Source organism: Odocoileus virginianus, chromosome 1 (genome assembly GCF_023699985.2).
Source record: "Odocoileus virginianus isolate 20LAN1187 ecotype Illinois chromosome 1, Ovbor_1.2, whole genome shotgun sequence".
Taxonomy (NCBI): domain Eukaryota; kingdom Metazoa; phylum Chordata; class Mammalia; order Artiodactyla; family Cervidae; genus Odocoileus; species Odocoileus virginianus.
In genome coordinates this window covers 81,342,191-81,365,436 of record NC_069674.1, presented here as the reverse complement: position 1 = coordinate 81,365,436, position 23,246 = coordinate 81,342,191, and the positions used below count along the sequence as shown (strand labels likewise).

General features: G+C 46.7%; 2 protein-coding genes across 5 annotated transcripts in view; one reads left to right on the top strand and one right to left on the bottom strand.

The window, feature by feature from the left end:
- The first annotated feature begins 484 nt into the window (after positions 1-484).
- TMEM243 (transmembrane protein 243) lies at positions 485-22,111 on the top strand. Its single transcript, XM_070470091.1, has 5 exons — positions 485-704; positions 1,233-1,521; positions 19,088-19,138; positions 20,125-20,229; positions 21,518-22,111. The coding sequence occupies exons 2-5, from the start codon at positions 1,444-1,446 to the stop codon at positions 21,638-21,640; spliced, it is 357 nt and encodes a 118-aa protein (XP_070326192.1). The 5' UTR covers positions 485-704; positions 1,233-1,443; the 3' UTR covers positions 21,641-22,111.
- The window catches only part of DMTF1 (cyclin D binding myb like transcription factor 1), a 46,721-nt gene continuing 45,409 nt past the window's right edge, over positions 21,935-23,246 (bottom strand). For all 4 annotated transcript variants that reach the window (XM_020911558.2, XM_020911557.2, XM_020911560.2 and 1 more), the window contains one exon: positions 21,935-23,241. In XM_020911558.2, coding sequence (XP_020767217.2) covers positions 23,132-23,241 — 110 coding nt within the window. In that variant the 3' untranslated portion in view covers positions 21,935-23,131. The remainder of the gene's footprint in view (positions 23,242-23,246) is intronic.

Below are 23,246 nucleotides of genomic sequence, written 5' to 3'. Positions count from 1 at the left end.
AAGAGGCTGACATACGACGCATTTTTCCTCTGAGGCTACACATAGGCTTCTCAGCAGCATCACCAGCAGGATGAGTGGACAAGTCGAAGAAAAACCTAAGCACGGATTACCTCTTGACCCTCTCTGTCCACGACATAGGTTCCCTATCACAGAACAAACCAGACAAACTCACAAACATGATAAACAACTAATTTATCAACCACTCCCTTTCCATCCTAGTGGTGCAAAGACCGGCGTGGTTAAAGCAGGCTGGTTGTTTTTTAAGAAGCGTTCAACCCACTGCGAGGCTATCTTCCCGAGATGTGCTCTGCCCACGTGGGTCGCGCAAGCGCTAATTACTAGGAGCCAGAGAAAGCGGGGAGCCTGGAGATCCGCTGCCTCGCGGGGAATAAACAGGCACCTCTAGAAATAAGGCTCGGTAGCCAATGCGGCGCCCCGGCGTGCGGGATTGGCGGCCTCGGCCGTGACGTGGCCTGGGCGGGCCGAGTCGGTTTGCGACAGTGGCCGCGGGTCCCGGCCGTGGGAGCGGACCGGGGACCCGCCGCGCAGCACACTCTCGCCGCCCGCGCGGAAGGTCTCTCTCTCTCTCTCTCTCTCTCTTTCCCCGACGCCTGGCACCGCATCCCCGCGCCGGCGTGGACCGGGACCCGCGCTCCCCAGTGCGGCCAGGACTCCCGAGCGTGCGGGCGGCTGGAGACGCCGAGGTTTGGCCTGCGGGCGCGGGGCGGCTCCGGGAGGGTGGCCCAGCGGTGCGGGGCCGAGGCAGGATACCCGTCTTCCGCCGCGAGAGCGCGCCGGCCCAGGGGTGCCGGCAACACCTGAGCGGGGATCCGAGCTGCTCGGCGCGGCCGCGACCTGATCCCGCAGCGCCGCGGGAGGGGCAGGCGGAGCGCTGGGCTCTGCTCCCGCAGCTTCACTATTCGGGCCGCTGGCCGCGGGGGCGAGAGGGGCGGAGCGGTGCAGAGGGCTGGTAGTGCCTTCTCCCGGGAAAACTTTTCCCTGCCTTCGAGCGTGGAGGGATCCGTGCTCACCAGAACATTTAGAAAGCTCGGGAAATGGTCTTGTCCCAGAGCGGAGCGGCGAGGGCGGGGAAGCGGGGAGCCCCGGCCAAGCCGATTTGCATCGCGAGCTGCGGAGACAGCCGGGCGGTTCGGGGCGCTGAGATTGGGGGAAACGGGAGCGGCCGGGCGGGGCGGCCACGAGGTGTTGTTTCCTTTCACTTCCTGCGGCAGCTGCTCACGATGAGGAGGGGAGCGAGGCTCGGGCGGAGCGGCCTCGTCCCGCGGGTCTGAGCGCCCACCCCCGCCGCCGGGACTCCGGCTTCCCTGGGCTTCGGCGATGAGCGCTCGGTGAGCGGCGGCGCCGCGAGTCGTAGACCCGGGTCTCCGGGAGGCAATGCTGGCTCGGCTTGGAGTGGCTCGGGGACAGTGAAGAAACCCTAAGATGGAGGACTTTTCCACCAGGACCTACGGCACAAGTGGCCTGGACAACAGACCTCTGTTCGGAGAGACGTCTGCCAAGGTGAGTGCGGCCCCGGACGCGGGGCTGAGTGGCGTGTCTGTCCAACTCCCCGCCCCCGGCGCCGGAGCCCTGCGGGGTCCTTCTGCGGGCCCCTGGAGAGCACTTGCAGCAAGAACCCTCTTCATCCCTCTCAGGATCCTCGCTTTGCCCCTCGGCTCCCTCTTTGGGACAGGGTTGGCCCAAAGTCTTTGAAGATTGAGGGTGGAGAAAAGTTCAGAAAGTTCTGGGCTGTTAGGGGCCCTAAACCGGAGTGCGGAAGCTCGCTCCCTGCCTCGCCGCCCAGCTGGGTGGTCAGGCTGTTTGCACATCCGCTGATCCACCTGGCGTGCTGCCTTTCAAGAGGCTTCTGAGGCTTCCGTAAGGGCCCAAGAGTGGTGCTTCTGATTTGTGTTTATCTAGAGCCCGTAAGGGTTTACTGCCGAGGCAGCCAAGCAGAGAAAGAGGAGAGGCATGAAATTAGGGTTCCTTTGATGGGGCTCCATTCCAGGAAGTGATCAAAGGGTCTCAGACCCATACACGCTCTAGTGCCTTATTTCAGGCTTTAAAAAAGTATAATGTCCTCTTACAAGCTTAATCCTGTGATGTCCTGGGCCAGTAATTGAAGAGAGAGAGCTCTTTTCCTGTCCCCAGCATTAACTTTCTGAGTTATTTGGGCAAGATTAGCCTGTTTTTGTTTTTGTTTTTCCAGTTACAAAGTGACATTGGTGATCTTTGACCCCTGGCAAAGTACTCTAAGTCTCTTAGAAAGTAGGGCACATTTGGAGTTCAGAGCTTCCTGGGTTTCTCCGCTCAGGTAGGGACCTCTTTAGCAGAAAGGACAGAAAGCTTGTCCAGCTGACAACCTGGGGCAAGCTTCCAGTCTGCCAGGAGACCACTGCTTTTTTTTTTTTTTTTTACCTCCCTGTGGATTTTGCTTTCTCCTCAAAGTGTCTTTACAAGAAAATGTTTTAAGCTTGATATCTAGGAAGATGCTTCTTATTTATTGTGTGGCTTTTGCATAATCCCAGAATCCAATAGATATTCCTATATCTGCTAACATTGGTTTTCTTTTATTTTATTTTTGGCCAAATGGCTGGTGGGATCTTAGTTCCCTGCCCAGGCATTGAACCCAGGCTCTCTCTCATCACTGAGGAGCCAACCATAGGACTGCCATGGAATTCCCATCTGCTCACAGTATTGTGATGGGCCTGGGGCCGGGGGTGGGGATGGGGTCCAAGGAATCCAGGTAGATGGGGGAAATATGTAAGCACACGTGAGGCAGCTGGATCTGTGCTATGACGGGGCATAGAGGGGGCATGTTAGGGTACAGGGGAGAAAGTGGTCCATTTGTGAAGCTTGGGAAGATCTTAGAGGATGGAATTCTCCATTCTGAGCATTTGGTAGCCTTCAGCTTTCTGAAGCTTTCAGATATGAAGGCCCCTACATTGGGGGTTGACTGGAAGAGGATTTGGGGCCTGGAGGGTAGAGGCAGCTGACTGCTTGAAGGGATCAGAATGCCCCCCCCCCCCCCCCCCCCCGCCTTTTTTTAAAATAATATTTGTTTGTTTATTTGGCTGTGCGGGGTCATAGTCGACGCTCACAGGATTCTTAGCTGGGGCATGTGGGATCTAGTTTCCTGACCAGGGATCAAACCTAGGTCCCCTGCATTGGGAGCACAGAGTCTTAGCCACTGGACTACCCAGTGGCTGCCCAGCTGGCCTGAGAATGAAGAGGTTCAGTCTCTCCTCCACATACCTCGGTGCACAAAGGGTTGTGGGGTTCTGGTGATGCAGACCTCTGACCTCCTTTAGCCTCTTAATACTGATGTACATGAATCGATAAGGGACTTATTGATTTATAGAGACACTTAGAAGTATTGATGTTTTCTGACTCACTCTGGCCTAAGTAGTCAATGACTATAAGTTTCCCTATTGCCTATGATCCGGTGCTCGCTTCGGCAGCACGTGTACTAAAATTGCCTATGATCCATTTGAAATCCACCCAAGAATTTGACTATTCCAAATATATCTCTGTTTATCACAAATTTATTTAATCCAATAGCGTATACTCCCAGCATTACTTAGGCAGTTTTAGACCTCATAACAGTAGGATCAGCTACTCAGAGAAAAAAAATTAAGAATAATATATATTTCCAGATCTCTCAGAATTCCTCCCTTTAGCTTCTTCTATAGGGCTGACAGGATGATTGGACATACGGAAATTAAACAGAATGGAGAAAGGAGAGAGACTTTGGTCTTAGGATAGGAAGAAGCATCATGTTTCATATAAATTGTCGTATTTGAGGAAGAAGAGGCATCCGTCTTTAATGATGGCAAATGATTTATTTGGGACGTGAGCGAGCAGGGCACAGGATGGAACCTCAGTAGTGAAAGGACAGGACATGTTACAGTGGAGCCATTCCCATGGAGGACTGTCACTGCCAGCCGGGTGGCTTCCTCGGGACCTTGGGAAACTCTTGATGGCTGCTGTGTGAGTCGCTCCCAGCGATTCCCTGGAAACTGGACACGGCAGCCAGTTCATTAATGAACTGTCGCCTTTGAGTAAAAACTCCAGAAAGGGGAAAGCCCACTTCTGTCCTAGTCTGACAGATCTGAGCTTTTAGTCCTCTTCATTGCCTTTTAATGACTGACCATAGATAGCCTCTCACTTTGAAGTCTTGAAAGGACCAGAGGTTGAGGTCCAGTCTCTAACTCTGTGGCCAAGATGACTGAAGCCCACAGAGTGGAGTCAGAGGGAAGTGGTGTTTCCTGAGTGCCAGGCAGTGTGCCCTGCATCCAGCATCACCTTGTTTGATCCCCCAGTTCCTTTGTGTGATGGATGTTGTCACTCCTTTCGCAAGCAGGGAAGCTGAACTACAAAGCAGGCTATGTGTTCAGTCACGCAACTGGCTCTCCTCTGGCAATGTGTCACGAGTTGACTAGGACAGTAAATGTTGACTTTCGCAGTCTGGGTCACATGCTCCAGGAAGTACTGTGGGCATTCACTTACTTGGCCCTTTCACAGGAAATAGGTGAATATATATATATGCCCAAAGTCATGGAGTAAGTGAAAGATACTAGAATCTGCTGTAGAACAAGAAATACATGACCCAGCAGGTCTGGAGCAGTGCCCGCATGGGCAGTCCCTAAAGGAACTTCTGTCTTTTCGTTCTGTTTTCAGTTACCAAACCCTGGATTTATTCAGTTGTTAGCATGATGTTTAGCAGTAACTTTATAGATAGAGCCTTGGAGTGAATGGCAAAGCAAAATAGTTCTCTGTTGTTACATAAATGTCTAAGGGATAATAGACAAAAGCCGAAATACTCATTCCTTGATACCTTTGCAATTTTATATTGCTAGGTGGGCTGTCTTACCCACCCTGGTCTGAATATCCAGGTGTATTTCTCATCTGTTTTTATTTCATCCCCAGTTCTGGGATGCAGTACATCTCTTTCAGGGAGAAAACAAATGTGGCGATATGATAGGATAATATGATGTGTCTGAGGTTTCTGAGCATGTGCTGTTGATTAGCATTTTCTGAATTTTGAGCACTACCCCAATAGAAAATAAGGTGAGGCATGTATGAGATTTTAAGTGTCCTAATAGCTATATATTTAAAAAGTGTAAACAGATGCAGTTAATTTCAGTAATATACTTTATTTCCATACATCTAAAATACTGTCATTTCAGTACATACTCAATATGAAAGGTGGAGAGATTTTTACATCCTTTTTTGAACTAAGCCTTTGCAGTCCAGTGTGCATTTTCACTTAGAGCCCATCTCAGTTTGGAATAGCTGTGTCTCAGCTGCTCAGTAATCACACGGAGCTGGTACTTCAGTCTGCAGTTCTAAGGCTAGTGAATTTGTAGTCATGGTAGTTCCGCAGTCCTGTTTGTGAAACATTTTTCTTTACTGCGGGACTTCTCAGAAGCTTTAATGTGCTCGTTTTCACTGAGAGTCTACTTGGAGAAGGGGGATGGTACATCATGCCCTTTTGGTGGCTGACCTCTGACCTCTTATCATTGGCACAATCGTTGCCTTACTGGAGTCTTACCCTGCGTGCCTCCACCCACAGCAGATTTGAACTGAGTGTCTACAGAACTCCCTTCAGGAAATGTCACTCTAGGAATCTGTTCCTTGCTCCTCCCTTGCTAGTATGAACTATACCCTGGAGATATTTGTTCCTCTCTTGCCCACAGCTGCCTGTAAAAAGTTTCCTTTGGGCCATCTTTCTGTCTGGGTAATGAAATGCTTTGAGTTATCCTCAGGGCTTGTGCGTTGATGTTGATTTCCTGATTTGCTAGCTGGCTGCAGAATCATGTGAAATCAGTTTTAGCCAGTGGATGGGTTACGCTATGGGAACAAGGAGGATGGTTCTGTCTGGGGTGGAAGGTAAACCCGCCTCCCACAGCCAGTGCAGTGGGCCGGGGTGGGAGGCTGGCAGGGGGGAAGGGAGGGGTAAGTGAAAAGCACACTGAATTACAAAGGCTTAGTACCAAAAAAAGATGCAAAATCTCTCCACTCTTCATACTGAGTACCTACTGAAATGACAGTATTTTAGATGTATGGAAATAAAGTATATTACTGAAATTAGCTGCATTTCCTCCATGGAATGCAGTGAAAGCCAGTTCCTGGACCAGCTTCTTCTGTTGGTTTTTACTAATAATAAATGATTCATCCTCTTAGAAGGGTGGTGACCATTCTATCCCTTTGTTCCTACTTGGATGTGATGTAAGAAGAGTGAGCTATACTGGAGGAAGGCGCCTACGCTGGACTCATAATATGGACGGGCTCTCCATGTAGCAAGCAAGTTAGTCGGTACCGAGGCTTAGGTCTTTAGTACCAAAGGCAAAAAGTTTCATGTCCTATTGCATATTACTGAATCCTTACCTCCCCTCCTTGCAAAAGAAGTCAAAAAACAAAAAGTGAAAAACAGGTGTTTTGATGGACGACCTGTAGTCAAATTCAGACAGTTCAGATTTGGAGCATTTGACTTTGCAAATAGTTGTGTTAAGGTTAGAGTGCTGCTTCTTGCCTTTTGCGGGGTGGGGGTGAGGGTTGCTGCTTCCTTAAGGACAAAGCTGTGGTTAGGGGTATTGGGTCTGCCTGCCGCCCCTCCCCCTGCCCAGAGCCCCAGGGCCTCTGGACTCTTGCCTTTTGACAGGGCCTCCCTCCCGGTGATTCTCTGAGCACACCTATCTCCTCTCCCTCAAAGTGGAGCTAGTCTCTCCAAGGATGGATCCGTTGTCCCCATGGCTCTCACCCAGCCTGCCACACCACTTTTAGTTGCCATTTCTTGTGCTAGAGAGGTGGTTCCAGATGATAGATGCCAGGACTGGGAGGTTTCTGAGGGATGGGCTCAGGCGATTGTATGTTGAGAAAGCTCATCCAAGGATGCTGGTGCACAAGGAGGATGACAGCCCTGGTCTCTGATGCCCGGTCTGGGCTGGCTCCTCTCCTTGGGCCTCTTCTGTGCATGGGCTGCCTTCCTGCTCTCTGTAAATGCACTTCTACTTTCTGTAGCACACTCTCATCCCCAAATACCTGCATCCTGGTTCATCTGATTTCCCACCTTAGAGCCTTCCTTTCTGCCCAGCCTACATCCAGGCTTCTCTCCTTGGAGCCTGGTGGTCAGAGATGCCTCCTGGTATTCTCTGCTTGTGCTGTGAGGGGTTCGTATAGGTCTTGTCTTCCCGGCCAGAGTCTACACTCCTTGAGGGTAGCAGCCAATTGCTTTATTTCTCCAGCCTTTTTAGCACTTGGCACAATGCCTTACCTAGTTCTGGATTTTATGTTTTTGTTGTTGTTGTTGAAGTTTAGTTGATGTGCAATATTATGTGAGTTGTAGGTATGCAATAGAGAGATTTACAGTTTTTTTTTTTTTTTAATTAGCTTATTTATTTAGCTGTGCAAGGTCTTAGTTGCAGCATACAGGATCTAATTCTCTGGTCAGGGTTGGAGCCCCGGCCCCCTGCATTGGGAGTGCAGAGTCTTAGCCACTGGACCACCAGGGAAGTCCTGAAATTTACAGTTTTAAAGATTATATTCCATTTATAGTAATTGTAAAATATTTGCTATATTCCCCATGTTTTACAATATATCCCTTATTTTATACCTAATAGTTTGTACCTCTTCATCCCCTACTCCTGTCTTGCCCCTCCTTCCTTCCCTTTCCCCACTAGTAAATGCTAGTTAGTTCTCTGTGTCTATGTCTGCTTCTTGTTATGTTCTTGTTATGTTAAGTTTTAAGTGAAGTGCATCTAGCATCACCAAAAAGTAACCTACTTTCTTGGGACCTCCTGAACCATCAGCAGAAGGTGGGGTCTGGTGTTCAGAAACCTGGGGTGCTGGGTACCAAACAGGCTCTTGTGCAGTTAAAAGCATCACTCTCTCCTCTCCTTGCTGAGCTTCAGCAAAGAGCCCATAAATATAATACAATACTGTGTAAAAACTTAAACCGAGGCCTGGTCTCTCAGAAGTGGTGGTTTGCTGTGATTTTCTTTCCGTAGACAAGGTTTCCGCAGCTCTGTGGTAACAGACTGGGTCTACTAAATTAGTCTTTTTTTTTCCCCTTCGGTTCAGTCCATAGTTTGTGTGTAGGTATGATGACCATGGGGCTTCCCGGGTGCCTCAGTGGTGAAGAACCCACCTGCCGATGCAGGAGACACACAAGACGTGGGTTTGATCCCTGGGCCTGGAACATCCCCTGCAACAGGAAATGGCAACCCCTTACAGTATTCTTGCCTGGAAAATTCCATGGATGGAGGAGTCTGTCAGGCTGTAGTCTACCAGGTTGCAGAGAGTTGGACACGCCATGACTGAGCACCTATAATGACCATATTTTTTGTGCTGCCATGGAGACATTTGGGTTGACAAACTTAAGTGTCCCAGTGGGGATGATGGAATGCATTTGAAATTGGGCTGCTCTTGAAAGGGGGGCCAGGCTCTGGGACCCACTCAACTCACACTCATCTCTGAGGACCTACTCCCATTGGTGAATGACACCCCATTAGACGTGGTGGAAATAATACTAATAGCATGTCAACAGCCGTTTACTGACCCTTGTAAATGTCACGCTGTTCTAGGACTTTACCATGATATATCTGAATCTTTATGGCATCCCCGCGTGTTAGACTATTGTACAAATATGGAAACTTTGGCTTCAGTGTTCCGTGATGTACCTGAGGTTGTAGGCAGGCATGTGGCAGGAGAAAACACAGATAGTGGGTCTGTCATGATCCTGACGTCCTAGCCCTTGTTTCTTGGTCTCCCAGTTCTGAAGTTAGGAGCACATAAAGGCCTGGCATTTCTGGGACTTCCTTGGTGGTCCAGTGGGTTGGACTCCATGCTTCCAATTCTTGGGGGGGTGGGGTATGGGTTCCATCAGTGATCTGGGATATAAGATCCTAAATGCTGTGTGGTGAGGCTAAAAAACAGAAGAAGAAGAAAAAAAAAAAAACGATCCAGCACTTCCTATGGTACCAGCGCTAGGGATCATTGTGTCCCCTAAACATGTGGAGTAGGTCTGTTTTCTATTTTTACTGTGATCTCATTTCCCTAAGTGATGCTTCAATGAAAATAATATATTTCAAGTGTGCCTCATAGTGAGGAGGAGAATCTGGCAGGAAGGGTATCACAGAAATATTCACAAGTGAAAGATGCTTCAGAATGTGAATCTGTGAAATAGGGGAGAGGTTTCAAGGCATCCATAATGTCTGCTTTCTCTGGAAGGGCCTGAGGCAGAAGTGGGCGTTCAGAGCTATAGGCGGCTGTGGAGGCCTTGGTGTGTTTGAGACGGTGCTCTGAGCATGAGAGTTGGCGAGTGTGGGTGTGTGTGAGTCTCATAAGCTTTCCTCACGTGCCTCTGCCCCTGGGGTTCTCTCTGAAGCCTGGGGACAGCAGCCCTGTGATCGGAGCTCCCCGTTTCCCAGAGTTATCCAGGGAGGCTGACTGGCCCCTGGCTTCACCCCAGGGATGCTGGTTGCCTCTGGCCACAGCTTTGGGGGACACTCCTGTCTCCTCAGGACTACGCACCTCTGGGGGCTCCGAGGAGACCCACCGGCAGGGCCTGACTTTTCTTGCTTCCGCCAAGCCCAAACCTCCTCCCACATGTCAGGTCCTCTCAGCGTCTCTGTCTCTACGTGGCTGCCCCTGGGGCTTCTGACTGGGCCACTGCTACAGCTTTCCTGACAAGATGTTTTCCACTGCGACTTGGAAGAAGAAAAGGGAAATCATTTCTGCGAATTGGCCTTTGGTTTCTGGTATCAGGACACTGAGCTGTGATGAGAAATGTAAACCTTTGCACGCATAATTGCAGGATGCGGCCCATGGGGCCTGAATTCCTCAGTCCCAGTTGACAGTGGGAGGAAGTGTGGGCTCCTGGTGTGTTTAATGCATGGTGACTGGATTGCCTTTCTCCTCTCTCCCTCACAAGAAAAGATGATTGCTCTTCCGGGACCTGAGGGTCTTGTGAGCTAGGAGGACTGACGTGGGGTGGAGCCCTGCACGGACAGGAGGCAGAGTTCCGGGGAACACGGAAGAAGGGGATATTTATTCTGCTGGGGGCATCAGGACAAAGGACTTTTGATTCTTAGGCCCAGGAACGTGAGTCAGATTTGACAGGAGGAGGTGACTGAGAATCCCAAGCCGGGTTGAAGGGTTGGGAGCAGGAAAATGCCAGAAAGGGGAGGGAACCTAGTGTTCCACTGTGAGCAGACTCTGGAACTTGGAGTCGCTGTATGAAGTACACTTCTCTTCTGGAGGCTGGCAGTGGTCCAGTGTGCATGCAATGTATGCTTTGATTCAGCACTTAGCTGTGTGCATACTGTGTCCCAGGGAGTGTGCTGTGTGCTACAGTGTATCTTTTCTTTTCTTTTTCTTTTTTTAACTTTATTTTTTGCTGCACAGTGTCTTTGCTGTGGTGCATAGGCTTAGTAGTTGTGGCACGTGGGCTTAGTTGCCCTACGGCATGTGGGATCTTAGTTCCCTGACTGTGAATTGAACCTGCGTCCTCTGCATGGGCAGGCAGCTTCTAAACCACTGGGCCACCAGGAAGTCCCGAGAGTGTATCTTTTCTTATGGAGCACGTGTGTACTGCATAGAGGAGAGAAAGGCGCTATACAAGTCCTTGTCCTTCCCCCTCTTCTCCTCATTCAGCTTCAGTCATCCTGGCCTTCTTTGTTTTCTTCCAGTTTCCAAGCGCACACCTGCCTCAGGGCCCTTGCAAGCGCTACACTGCCTTGTTTGCAGCATCCGTCTCCCAGATCCTCAGGTGTCTCGTTCCTTTTTCTTAAAAAGGTCCCTGCTCAAACAGGAGGATTCCTTGACCTTCTGTTTTAAAAATAGCCCCCCAACTCCACCCTGAGCACACTTCACTTAGCCTGTTTTAGTTCCTGACTTCCTCACACTTGGCATGTGAAAGGGTGGAGAATGGATGCTGAACATCAGAATGGAGAGCGGGGTGGACAGAAGGTTCTTCTGATGTTGGAGGAGCTGAGATCTGGGGGCCAGAGGTGGACTCCACCAGGGAGAGATTCAGCACAGAGAGTAGGATAGAGGTAACTAATAAGACCAGGGTTGGCAGAGGAGCCAGATGCCCCCCAGTCCTCTTCAGGCTGGAAGAATGAGGGGGAATCCTCTTTCTTGGGCATCTTTTATTTTATAAGGATCTCTGCTGATGGACAGGCTTCAAGAGTGAGATTGTAAACCTGAGATGAGGTGGAGCTTCAGTCTGCTTCCTGGAGAGAGACAGGGACAATCAACCCAAAATGAAAGGCCATGAAAATACAGCGCAGGCCCAGCCGTGAACATGTGAACTTGTAGTAAACCAGTTAGTTTGTTCTTTCAGCTAACAGTTGAATATCTCGTATATGCTAGGAATATATAAAAGGGAAATGACCCGCATCCCCACCCACTGGTGCAGTGGCATTTTGTTCAGTTAAGAGGAACATTGTCTCCACCCTGGGTGGTGGCAGCTCCCACAACCACATGGCTTGGCTTGGTCTGAGTTGGACAGAGCTGCTCCTGCCTCTGGGTGGGCACTGGCCCACGGAGGGGCACACGGTTTGGAGAGGGCACCATGGAGCTGGAAGTCAGCCATGGGTAGTGGCCCAGAGCCTGGCCGTGAACAAGGGGGACATGGCCCTCGGCCTCCCAGGCCTTACAGCGTGGAGGAAAAGACAGATAAGTGAACAGTTACAGGTAGGATTGTTGAAAGGCTCCACTGCGAGGCTTAGCCCCAGAGTCTGGAAGTGACTGGGGGGCTTGGGGGTGACTCAGGACTGGATTGTCAAAGCATCAAGAGCAGGGGGACTCTGGATGCTCAAACTGGTCCGGTCAGGGCCTTGGTGACACAGATTGGGAGTGATCTAGTTAGTGGATGAAGATGAAGACTAGGCTCAGGGGCAGAGGAGGAGAGGGTTGGAGAAGAGGGATTTGGCAGAGCAGGTGCTGAAGTAATTGTGAAGAGGAAGGGAAGAAGGGGGCATGAGACTGCCAGGGACATGCGTCTTAAAAATAGAGGATGCTTTTGTCTGTCAGCTTCCCAGATATCTGGCTCAGTGGTAAAGAATCCTCCTGCCAAGGCAGGAGATGCAGGACACAGGAGTTCGATCCCTGGGTCAGGAAGACCCACTGGAGGAGGAAATGGCAACCCATTCCAGTATTCTTGCCTGGAAATCCCGTGGACAGAGGAGTCTGGCTGGCTACAGTCCACCGGGTTGCAAAGAGTCACACATGACTGAAGCGACTTAGGATGCATGCAGTCCCATTCATGAGGGCTCAACCGTCATGATCCACGTCCCTCACAGAGGCCCCACCTCCTCCTGTTGTCACGTTAGCCATTAGGACTTCAACCTGAGAATTTTAGGGGGACACAAACATTCAGAACATAGTAGAGGGTATTACTGAAATTGCCATCTCTCTCCAGCTTGGGAAGCAGGACGTGCCCTGTCCCACCTCCTTCCGGGCCCTGTGAACCTGGGGGGAGTATGTCGGTGGCACAGGCTCTGTTGGGTAGAGAGTTGAAAGGCAGAGGCTGCAGGGAGATCAGGGCTCGTGAGAACTTTCTGTGTCCAGGATGGCTCACATGGAACCGGTGTCGGCGGGTGTGAGGGGTGAGGATGGAGCTGGAGCACACCTGGGGAGGGATGGGGTCTGTAGGGCCGCCTGTGGGGATGTCTGAGGGGGACTTGGGTGGAGTCGCAGAGAAGGGGGATTCTTAGCCTTCCCCTACCTCCACCCCCTCGCTCCAGAGCATGTCAGGGAATGTTCTCCTGGCATTGTCCATCCAGGGTTTTCCTTTCCCTCAAGGGGCTTTCTGTGGCTTCTGCCTGGGAGTGCGAGGGAGCATGGCATGCGGACCAGTTCCTGGGCAGGAGTTGCTGTCATGCCTCTGAAACTAGGGCTGGTGCTGCTCTGGCAAGAGATGAGTGGCCAGGCTTTTATCCTCAGGCTTAGGAAGCCTGGACCTGGAGGTGCCCGAGGCTCACTCCTGGCATTTCCATGGGGTCGCCAGCACCGTGGAGGCGGTGTGAGGGCTCGGCCCGCAGAGCTGGGGAGAGCCCGACCTCGTGGGCTGCAGGGCCAGCCTGTGACTTCTGTGGCGCGGCTGTGTGTCTGTCCTGGAGCAGCGACCGGAAGCTGGGGTTTCTGACAAGTCAGGCCCGGCTGAGTGGCCTCTCCTGGTGAGAGGCTCTAAGGAAAATGCCGTCAGCCACTTCTGTCGATGATTGTGTTCTTTAAGCATCATTCACAGGGCGCTGGCCGGCAGGGCACCAGGCTACCTTCCCCGTGGTTAATAAACTGCCAGTCCTAATGGAGGAGGCGACAGGCAATAAATACAGAAGGGTCACATGTGGACCGTGTGATCCGGGAGACCTGAGACAGGGACAGCTCCCATCCTGAGGGGTGCCCGAGGAAGCTGTCTGGATGGGAGTTGCAGTGGAGGCGATGTTTGAGTTGAGCTGTGAAGGAAGAGCAGTTAAATTGGGTGTGTGGCATTTCAGCCGTCCCACTTCTTAGCCCACAGCTCACTCTTCTGGGGGCATTATGCCTTCAGCTATTTTTAAGTGTCAATAAGAGAAATAATTATGTATGAAGTAGATGTGCTTTCTGCATCTGGGTGCCCTGCAACAAACTCTCCTCAGACCCAGAAGCTTGCCTCTTCTCATCATGCACTGTGCTTACTGTCATCAATCTGAGAGCTTTGAAATCCACTTGACTTTTTTCTTGGCTGCTCGGAATCTTAGAGCTAACATTTGAACTTAGAAAGGTTTTCTTCAGTCAGATATATATATATATTTTGGCTGTGCCACTTGACTTGTGGAATCTTAGATCCCCGACCAGGAACTGAACCTGGGCCCTTGGCAGTGAGAGCTCGGAGTCCTAACCACCTGACCATCAGGGAAGTCCCATAGTCAGATTTTTTTCCTCATAAATCCTTTTACTCCTTCTTTCTACTCCCCAAATCCCTTTAGAAATTTTGCCTTTTTTATTGTCGTTCGAATGGGTTATGGTTTTGCTAAGATAGCACAAGCTTCAGGTCCATTTTGGGATAAGGCAGAGCATGAATTACTGTGGCATTGGAAGCATGATTTTACCCGTCAGCATTCTGAGCAGGCTGTTTTGGGTTGCTTGAGGACAAAGGCCGGCTTTTGGTTATTTGGGATGTTCCCAGAACCTTACCACCTGAGCACTTGAAGTGAATTTGGGGTTCTCTGTTTTGTATCAGGATGCTGGTTAATGACTGACCAAGGAATCCGGGGGGCTCCTGTGCCTTTTGATTGCTGAGGGATAGGCCTTCTCCTCTGGCCCAGGTGCTGTCTAAGGCTCATGACCCAGAACCATAAATGGTTAACACTGGAAAGGACCAGATATCAGCCCAGTCCTCTCACTTGATAGACCCAAGTGGGTTAAGGGGTCTTTTTGAAGCCATCTGGCTAGCCAGTGAGATGAGAACGTTGGTCTCAACTCTCATTTCAGGGCCACCACATACATGTCTAAGGATTCTTAGACCTTTTGAATTGCTTGTTAGCCTTGCATTTTGCAGAGAGCTTTGGGGAGGAGACTTTTGCCACTACCTGGCTGTATGACCTTGGGCAAATAGGTTTGATTGAACCCAGTTCCCACTGGTAAATGGAGAGCATATTCCTTACTGCTGCTCAGAGCTACCTTGTCTCACCCCAGGTACAGACACTGTAGCCACAGCAGTCTTTCTCTCCTTCATTATTTCAAAGGAAGATGTGCCTCTTTTGGACTTGGGCTGCCGTCTCCACCTATGCATTGCAGCCCAGCTTCTCCCCTGTCATGACCTTTGTTCTCCCCGGGTCTCTGTGGAGTCCCTTCATCCTGAGCTATGATGTAGAAGATACTTTTTTTCCCAGCATTTATTGAGATAACTGAGATAATGTTTAAGTGAAAAAATAAATGACAAGAGAGAATATGGGTTTCCCTGGTGGCTCAGTGGTAAAGAATCTGCTTGCCAATGCAGGACATGCAGGAGACGTGGGTTCAATACCTGGGTTGGGAAGATCCCCTGGAGGAGGGCATGGTGACCTACTGCAGTATTTTTGTTGGGAGAATTCCTTCGGCAGAGGAGCCTGGTGGGCTATAGTCCTTAGGTCTGCAAAGAGTCTGACATGTCTGAGTGACTAAGCACACGAGAGGTAATATATGCAGATACACAGTTGTTGTTTAGTCAGTAAACTTAATCCAACTCTGTTGCGGCCCCAGAGACTGTAGTCTGCCAGGCTCCTCTGTCCATGGAATTCTCCAGGCAAGAATATTGGAGTGGGTTGCCACTTCCTTCTCCAAGGAATCTTCCTGACCCAGGGATCGAAACTGTCTCCTGCATTGCAGGCAGATTCTTTACCACTGAGACACCAGGGAAACCCAATATATGAAGAATCCCAGTCAAAACTATACTATGTATGTTTGTATATTGTTATGTTTATGTGCTCATAAATTCATACATATGAGTTAAGATAGTCTCTTGGCCTATTGCCGAGTAATGTCTGAGGAAGGGCTGTGCTGGGCTGTGATTGGTCTCTCAGTTGTGTCCGACTCTGCCCCTTGGACTGTAGCCTGCCAGACTCCTCTGTCCGTGGGGATTCTCTAGGCAAAATACTGCAGTAGATTGCCATGCCCTCCTCCAGGGGATCTTCCCTACCCACGGATTGAACCCAGGTCTCCACGAGGGGAGCCCTGGGGGGAAGGGAAGACAACCTGTCCTGTCATCTCCGTGGGTCAAGGTCAGGGCTGATTCTGATCCTGCTGAGCTTTCTTGGGGAGTGAAAATAAGTAACAGTATAAAGTGTAAAGATCTGTTTGGGAGAATGGTTTTGTTAGATGGAAATACAGCAGTAATAAAACTGAGGAAGAAACAGAGCTAGTTTTTGTGAGGAACAGAGTAGCTGAGTTAATAGAAGCTAGCTTTTGATATGGAGACAACCTGAATTTCAAGTCATTCCATAAACAGCAAATTTAAATGCAGTATTCCCTTTTCTACATGCACTCTGTTCTGACTTGGAACATATTAGCCCTAACACTCCCCTTTGAAATGCTAATTAAGGGCAATTTAATTATTCTCTATTGTTCTATCTTTGGAGACTGGGAGGGTGGGGGGAGCTGCTAAAGTCCTGAAAAATCATCTCTGGGCCTAGGGAGGGTCTCTACCCTAAGATTTGAACTTAGCAATGTTCTAAATGGTTTAGATTCTAAACTTTACAGCTGTGCACACAGATCATGTGAGGCTCTTGTTAAAATGTAGATTCTGATTCAGTTGGTCTGGGGCAAGGCCTGAGATTCCACATTTCTTACAGGCTCTCATGTGAGACCAGTGCTGCAGGGCCAGAGCACTCTGCATAGCAAGAGTTTAGACTGAAGTGGGAGGTCTTCCAAAGTTAACTCTGCTGTTTCTTTGGCCTGCATTCAAGGTTACTTCAATAGCCGAAGGCCTGAAGCCAAGACCTTGGCTTGGAGGAAGGAGACTGTGAGAAATAGTGCTATATTTTAAATACTTTGTCCCATCTTGGGAGTCCTAGTTGTTCAGTCAGTCGGTTGTGTCCGACTGCAGCACAGCAGGTTTCCGTCCTTCACCATCTCCTAAGTTGGTGATATGCCCCAGAGAGACTGCATTTTAATGATTGAATACCTGATATTCATGAAGATGAGTTGGGATTCTAGGCAGTAGATTGTCTAGAAGGCAAATAGGGAAGTCATTAAAGTTTAGATGTATTTTCATGAATGACTGAAACCAGTTAGGCTTCTATGGTTAAGTTCACCAATCTAAAACAATTACTTATGAGGAAATCTTCATTCCTGAAAGATAAACACTTTACTGTAGTACTGTTGTACTTTGCTAATAGGCTTGTTCTTTGCAACTTGCTATCTTTGTCTAGAAATTCCCTGGTGGCTCAGATGTAAAGAATCTGTCTGCCAGTGCAGCACATGTGGGTTGGATCCCTGGGTCGGGAAGGTCCCCTGGAGAAGGGAATGGTAACCCACTCCAGTATTCTTGCCTGGAGAATCCCATGGATAGAGGAAACTGGCAGGCTATAGTCCATGTCACAAAGAGTTGGACACAGCTGAGTGACTAACCAACAGCCTTTGTCTAGACCAGCAGTTACATGCTACACTGCTGATTCTGTGAAAAGTAGAAATGGAATCTACTCTGTTGCGTTGAATCCTGTTTCCATTACTTGCTCTCAATTTCCCTGAGCTTGTGTTTCCACTTGTAAAATAGTCATGCTAGCCTTTCATCCTGGAATTTTTTAGAAGATACACAAAAGCTTCTGGCATAGTTGCCATCTGTTCACCATTAGACCCCCTCTTCTCCCTGTTTTGATCCTGGTTGGCAAACCTGCTGTACTGTTTGGAGAACAGGGATTCTTGTTGGCTGCCTCTCACCTGAACCTTCAGTGACTTCTTTCTGTTGGTAAAAGCTCTTGTGACATATGCAGACCTTTAAGAATCCCTGGAGTTTATAAGGAGATGGGAGCAAATATTCTTTACTTCTTAGAATAGACCAGAGTTTAGTTGAAACTTCTTCACAAGGCAGAAACAGTGGGGTTCTCTTAAATGGGTTGTCTGTAAACATATTTTATGTTAACTGCACATGTGTCTTGTGCAGGACTAAGAGTGATCAGCGCTTTATCCCTGGGTCACTTTCTTAAGGAGAGGTTCTAGTTTCACTCTTGCGTGTCCCGTGTGGTCTTCTCTAGCTGATAAGATCTGTCCTCAGATTTGGTATTCAGTTCAGTTTCCTTTGTTCTGTGTGACATTTAAATTGCAGTGGCCGTGGTGTGGAGTGTGAGGTCGGACACCCTGGAGAGCACGCTTGGCTTCGCTCCACTCGGCCTCCCGGCTTTGCCTGCCCTACTCTTCTTTGGCTTCTTATCTTTAGAAGCAGACAACTCTGTGCAAGGTCCTGTGCCCTTCCAATCGCTGAGCTTTGGTTTATTGGCTGCTCGTATTCCGTATCCTGCTGATCTTAAAGTGCTCAGACGTTACCAACAGTCTTTAAAACTCATTCATTCAAGACTTCGGCTTTGACTTTTCCAAACTAAGATTACTTGATATTCTCATTGGCCATAAGGTAGTATTTCTTAATCAGGTCTTTAACCCTTGTCACTTCATTCTGTAAGGTCTCTAAGTGCTATCAACCTAATATACATATTAGTACATACTATTTTTTTAATTTTTTCCTTCTCATTTTTTTTACATTTATTTTTATTAGTTGGAGGCTAATTAGAGTATTGTAGTGGTTTTTGTCATACATTGACATGAATCAGCCATGGATTTACATGTATTCCCCATCCTGATCCCCCCTCCCACCTCCCTCTCCACCCGATTCCTCTGGGTCTTCCCAGTGCATACTATTTTTATTTATTACTTTACTTTTCAGTTCCTTTAACTGAAACCATCTAACCAGTGACCCTGATTTAGATATCCTGTTTCAAGTTGATTCTAACTTGCTGTCTGACTTTACGCAAATAGTTTAACTGTACGCACTGAACCAAAATTTACCTTAACCAGTAAAATGAGGATTGGATTAGATCAGTTTTTCAAAGCATTCTTTGGAGTTGGTTGGGGCAGGGATGGGTAGAAGAGATCTTGATAGGTAGAAACCCCAGGCTTCTCATTCAGGTGATTCTTAAGATTAATGAACAAGGATACCATCTGTATCACAAACAGGTTGAAACTCATGATGGCAAGAGACATCACAAGTCTGGTTCCTGACTGTTTTCACCAAGGATCTGGGCTGGCCACCCCCACGCTCCTGTCCCTTTTGCTTCTGCTCATACTGTTCTCAGCAGCAAAAGTAGATTATTTGTAAGCCTCCCTTTCCCATCTTCAAAAGGCCCTCATGTAAAAATGCCATGTCCCTTTAAGAAACTTTCTCTAAGCAGCTGTCCAGCTTCCCCAAACCCCTGTCTTTACCTGGTGGCTCAGTACTCTGTCTTTCTGGCAGTTGTTTGTGTGAAGCTCAGAGGGGCAGGGTAGTGCTTTCTCCATTCTGTCTTGCATTGTGTCTTTCTAAAATGCCATGAGTTTATCATATGGCTAAAAAAACCTCTCTCTTTTTCAGGATCGAATCATCAATTTAGTTGTTGGCAGCTTAACATCTTTACTGATCCTAGTAAGTATCTTTGTGTGGCAGCCAGGGTCTTAGCCAAAGTTTGAAAACCTTAATACTGCAGTTCAGTCAGCTCCTCAAAACCTTAACGGGCGTACACGAGCATGGAACGTTCCACCTGCAGTTAAAGCAATGCTCTCAATCTTACTAACACCTGAATAAAACTGCATCTGGTGTAAGTGGAGTAGCTAGTTGATTTCCACTCTCACCCCCTGGGTGAGATTTGTAGTATGTGAGCGGCTACTGGCAACTCCCTGCTGTATGTAACCCGCAGCTCTGCTGCTATCTTGACATTTATTTTGTTCCTAAAGTACATTCATTATCCTTTGGTTTTAAAAGATTATTTTAATTTCTCATTCTGTATACTAGAGTTTGGTGCTATCAAAATAAAACAAAGCTACATGTCCCAGTCTGAGAATGGCCTTTCTTTGGCACATTTTTAGTAAATCTAAGAGAATTTTGGTGAAGTCTCTTTCTATGAATTCTTCATAAAAAGAATGGGTAACGTTATATTTAAGGTAGAAAGAGAACTTATAGGGTATTAGAAATCTATTTTTTAGTATTTTTCATGTTAAGCAAAAACAGTTTTGGATATATATATATTTTTGCTGGTATACTCAAAATGACAAAAAGGTTAGAACTTTCCCCAGTATAGTCATTAATCCTGGGGAATGTTGTTTAACTGCTTTCTAATCTTTGTTGATGAAGAGGTTTATTTTGAGGTTAGCTAGTTTGATTGCTTCATGGTGGTTTGTCTCCTTTCATAAAAGAGGAGGTCAGGAAGATTAAGTGGAAGTACTAAAAGGAATAACACAATTGAAAAGATTTAAGTATTTTATTAAACATTAACATTCCAGAAGACAAACCTGGTGGTAGATAAGATGCCATTTCACCATTTGGAGCATTTTATAATGTTACTTTGCCTAGATGCCAGTCTAACCAAGTCTTGGAATTACTCCTGAGGCCTGACACACTTTCTTTTCATACAGGTAACGCTGATTAGTGCTTTCGTTTTCCCTCAACTACCTCCAAAACCGTTGAATATATTTTTTGCTGTCTGCATCTCTTTGAGCAGTATCACTGCCTGCATACTTGTGAGTACTACTGAGAATTTAAATTCAGTATCCTTGAGGGCTGATGGTTGCAGTGCCTGGGACAGAATTCCCAGCCCTGGTAGAAATCTGTATGAAAAGGTGTCTCTAATACACCACTCCTCTCCCCCAAAGGATGTCACAATTCTCATTGTTAAAATCCCAGGGTATTTTTTTTTTAAATTTGTCTCCTTTTCTCTTAAATCCCAAAGTTGTAACCTTGTAACCCTAAAAGGCAACTCTGTTCCCTTGATACAAAAAAAGAAAAAAAAAAAAAAAAAAACTTAGGTCACCAAAGATATGATGTAATTTAATTCATCTTCCTTCAAAGACTACATACAGAGCCCAACAGTCTTTGGGAAATGTTATTACTCCTCTAATAATTACAAAACTAGTCTATTTTAATCTTTGAGTATTAGCTCCCCAAATGAAAGTAATTAACACCAAAACCTCTTGAGAAAACTAAAGCTACAGTTGTATCTTTTTCACAAGAATGTTCAGTTTTTATACTACTACTAAGAAGCCTTTCTGTTAGGTAAAGAAACCAAGACAGTAGCCAGTCCTCAGTTGGGTATTTGCCAAGTCATCATTAGTTGGCGGCTGTTTTCATTTCCCTTGAGGAAAGGCAGAATCAAAACCCTTAAACATAATTGTTTTGACTCACTATAGAGCTTAAATCATAAATAATAATGTGCCTCTCTGAGTTAAAGGGGACATTTCCCAGCTTCAAATTCAGTGACTGTTATATTCCTTTGACCTGAGGGAAGGAGTGGCCCCTCGGACTTTGAGAGCTTGGGGGAACAAAGCTCCTCTCCCACTCCCAGCCTAGAGCCAGAGTGGCTGACAGTGATCTTTAATAGTTTAAACTAGAGGTATGCATGTGTAAAGCTCCGGTTTTGTTGGCGATTTGAATCAGTTAAAGGAATTTAAAAGTTGTCCTCCCTTTCAGTACTTTAAAAAGTTGGTAACTTTTACTCACATATAATTAAAATACCTGTAGAAGATAGATATATATTCTTGGATGACTTGCCAAATGATTGGTGGACTCTTGGTTTCAACATTGAACAAAGTTAACTGAGAAAGCAGGAATAAAGTATGATTTTGGATATAAGCTCAGCTGGTACTACTTGAATTACAAAGAATAAAATTCTGGCTGCCTTAGCCTCACTTAGGGGGAAAAGTATATATGGATGGACTTGGTCACAGTGGAAAAGAATTAGTTGTATTTTAAATTTTTAATATTCAGTCCAGTGCTATTACTTAAACTTCTATTTAATTCTTCTTCTTTTAGATCTACTGGTATCGACAAGGAGATTTAGAACCGAAATTTAGAAACCTTATTTACTATATCTTATTTTCTATCATCATGTTATGTATATGTGCGAATCTGTACTTCCATGATGTGGGAAAGTGAGGCTGCCAAGAGATACACTCACCATGTCTCTTCAAAGCAATACATTTGGACTCGAATAAGAGCTGGATAAGGTATGCTGAAGAGTCTCCTGCACAACTCTTGATACATGATTTTCATGTTAATTGTAAATCTAAATTCCCTCTTGCAGGGGAGATATATCCTATATCACTTTGCTTTTTCTTTAAGGAGCCGATGTTGCACTTAAACATTACCCCTTAAAGCACAAGTCATTTTCTCTTTTGAAATTTTTTATATAAAGTAATTGCATGGCGCAAGGCTATGTAACAAACAATCTTGCATTTTAAGACAAATATTCTTTTATTTCTGTTAAACTGAATATACAATTATTGTTCCCTAGGCAACCAACTTTTGCTTATAACTACAATTTCACGTTAACAAAACACAGACGGTGAAAAGACAACTTTGATTGTGTAGATCTAATTACAATAATAAATAAAATAATTTATACAAGTTTTTTTTTTTTTTTAACTTTTTCTATAGGGGTCATATTCATTAAAGCCCTAGAGGCTAATTTTGGCTTAACCTTCTCTAGTATAGGAATGACTCTTGGTTTGTTTCCTTTCATTAAAGAAGCAAATTTTGTGTTTTTAAATTGCCTGAGAGGGAGAAGTTATATCAAACCCCCACCAAGTTAATGCACTAAGTGAACGGCAAACTGATACTCTGCGACTTCCTGGGTAATTTACATAGCAAAACATGTAATAAAAGGTCATGGTACAGGATAGGCAACTTAGTACTTCTTTCCCATTTAGTTTTACTTCAAAGTGCTAACTTTGTAAACTGGTGACAGTGGGCTCTGAGGGATGAAAATGCTTAGCTTCTGGTGAATTTTGTTTTACCACTCTCATCCATATTCCCTTTAAAAAATAATTAAAAAAAAAACCTGTAGTGAATTTTCTAAACCCTTTTAATACTCTTCTCATTACCCAGCCCAAATCAGCTCCCACTGCCAGCAATGGGTAAACCCAAATAACCCCCACACAATCACCTCAAGTCTCAAACTACTTAGAAGATATCTCTGTGCAGGTCGTCACTGGGAAGCTCTAGAGCATGTTAATGTGACTTCTCTGAAATATAAACAGGCCTACTTGAGGCCGACAGAGTGCCATGTCTGAACTGTAGAGATGAATATTACTGCTTTTTAAACAGTAGTTAAGCTTTGGCGATTTTAAAATTCTCTCAGCTAAAGTGAATCAAATTCCCTGCTGACAAAAAACACTAATCACTGGGATCTCTGCAGTTAAGACCCTAGTGCTCCACTCAACTACACACTGTTGTAAGACTAGACCTCAGATGATATATTTAAAGAGGTAAAAAGTCATAGCAGCAACACTGTATGTGGCTTGAACACTGCAGCTATTCAAAAGCCAGAGGAATGGTAAATTTAAGCCTCTTGGGGGTTGCTCCTATTTCTTTGGAGATATAATGAACAGTGTGACTTTGCCTGAATGGCTTGTTTCTAAGAATTACCTAATGACAGTGTACCAAATCCTCAACATCTTTTGAGTCTTCTGAGACAGGACTGCCCAGAGATGATCCAATGATGTTTGATTCTTCTCGATGATGCTGGAGTATGGGATCTGTA

Coding starts and splice junctions, on each gene's coding strand:
- TMEM243 (XM_070470091.1), top strand. CDS start 1,444: ATGGAGGACTTTTCCACCAGGACCTACGGCACAAGTGGCCTGGACAAC. Junction 1,522..19,087: donor TCGGAGAGACGTCTGCCAAG/GTGAGTGCGGCC, acceptor TCTCTTTTTCAG/GATCGAATCATCAATTTAGT. Junction 19,139..20,124: donor TAACATCTTTACTGATCCTA/GTAAGTATCTTT, acceptor CTTTTCATACAG/GTAACGCTGATTAGTGCTTT.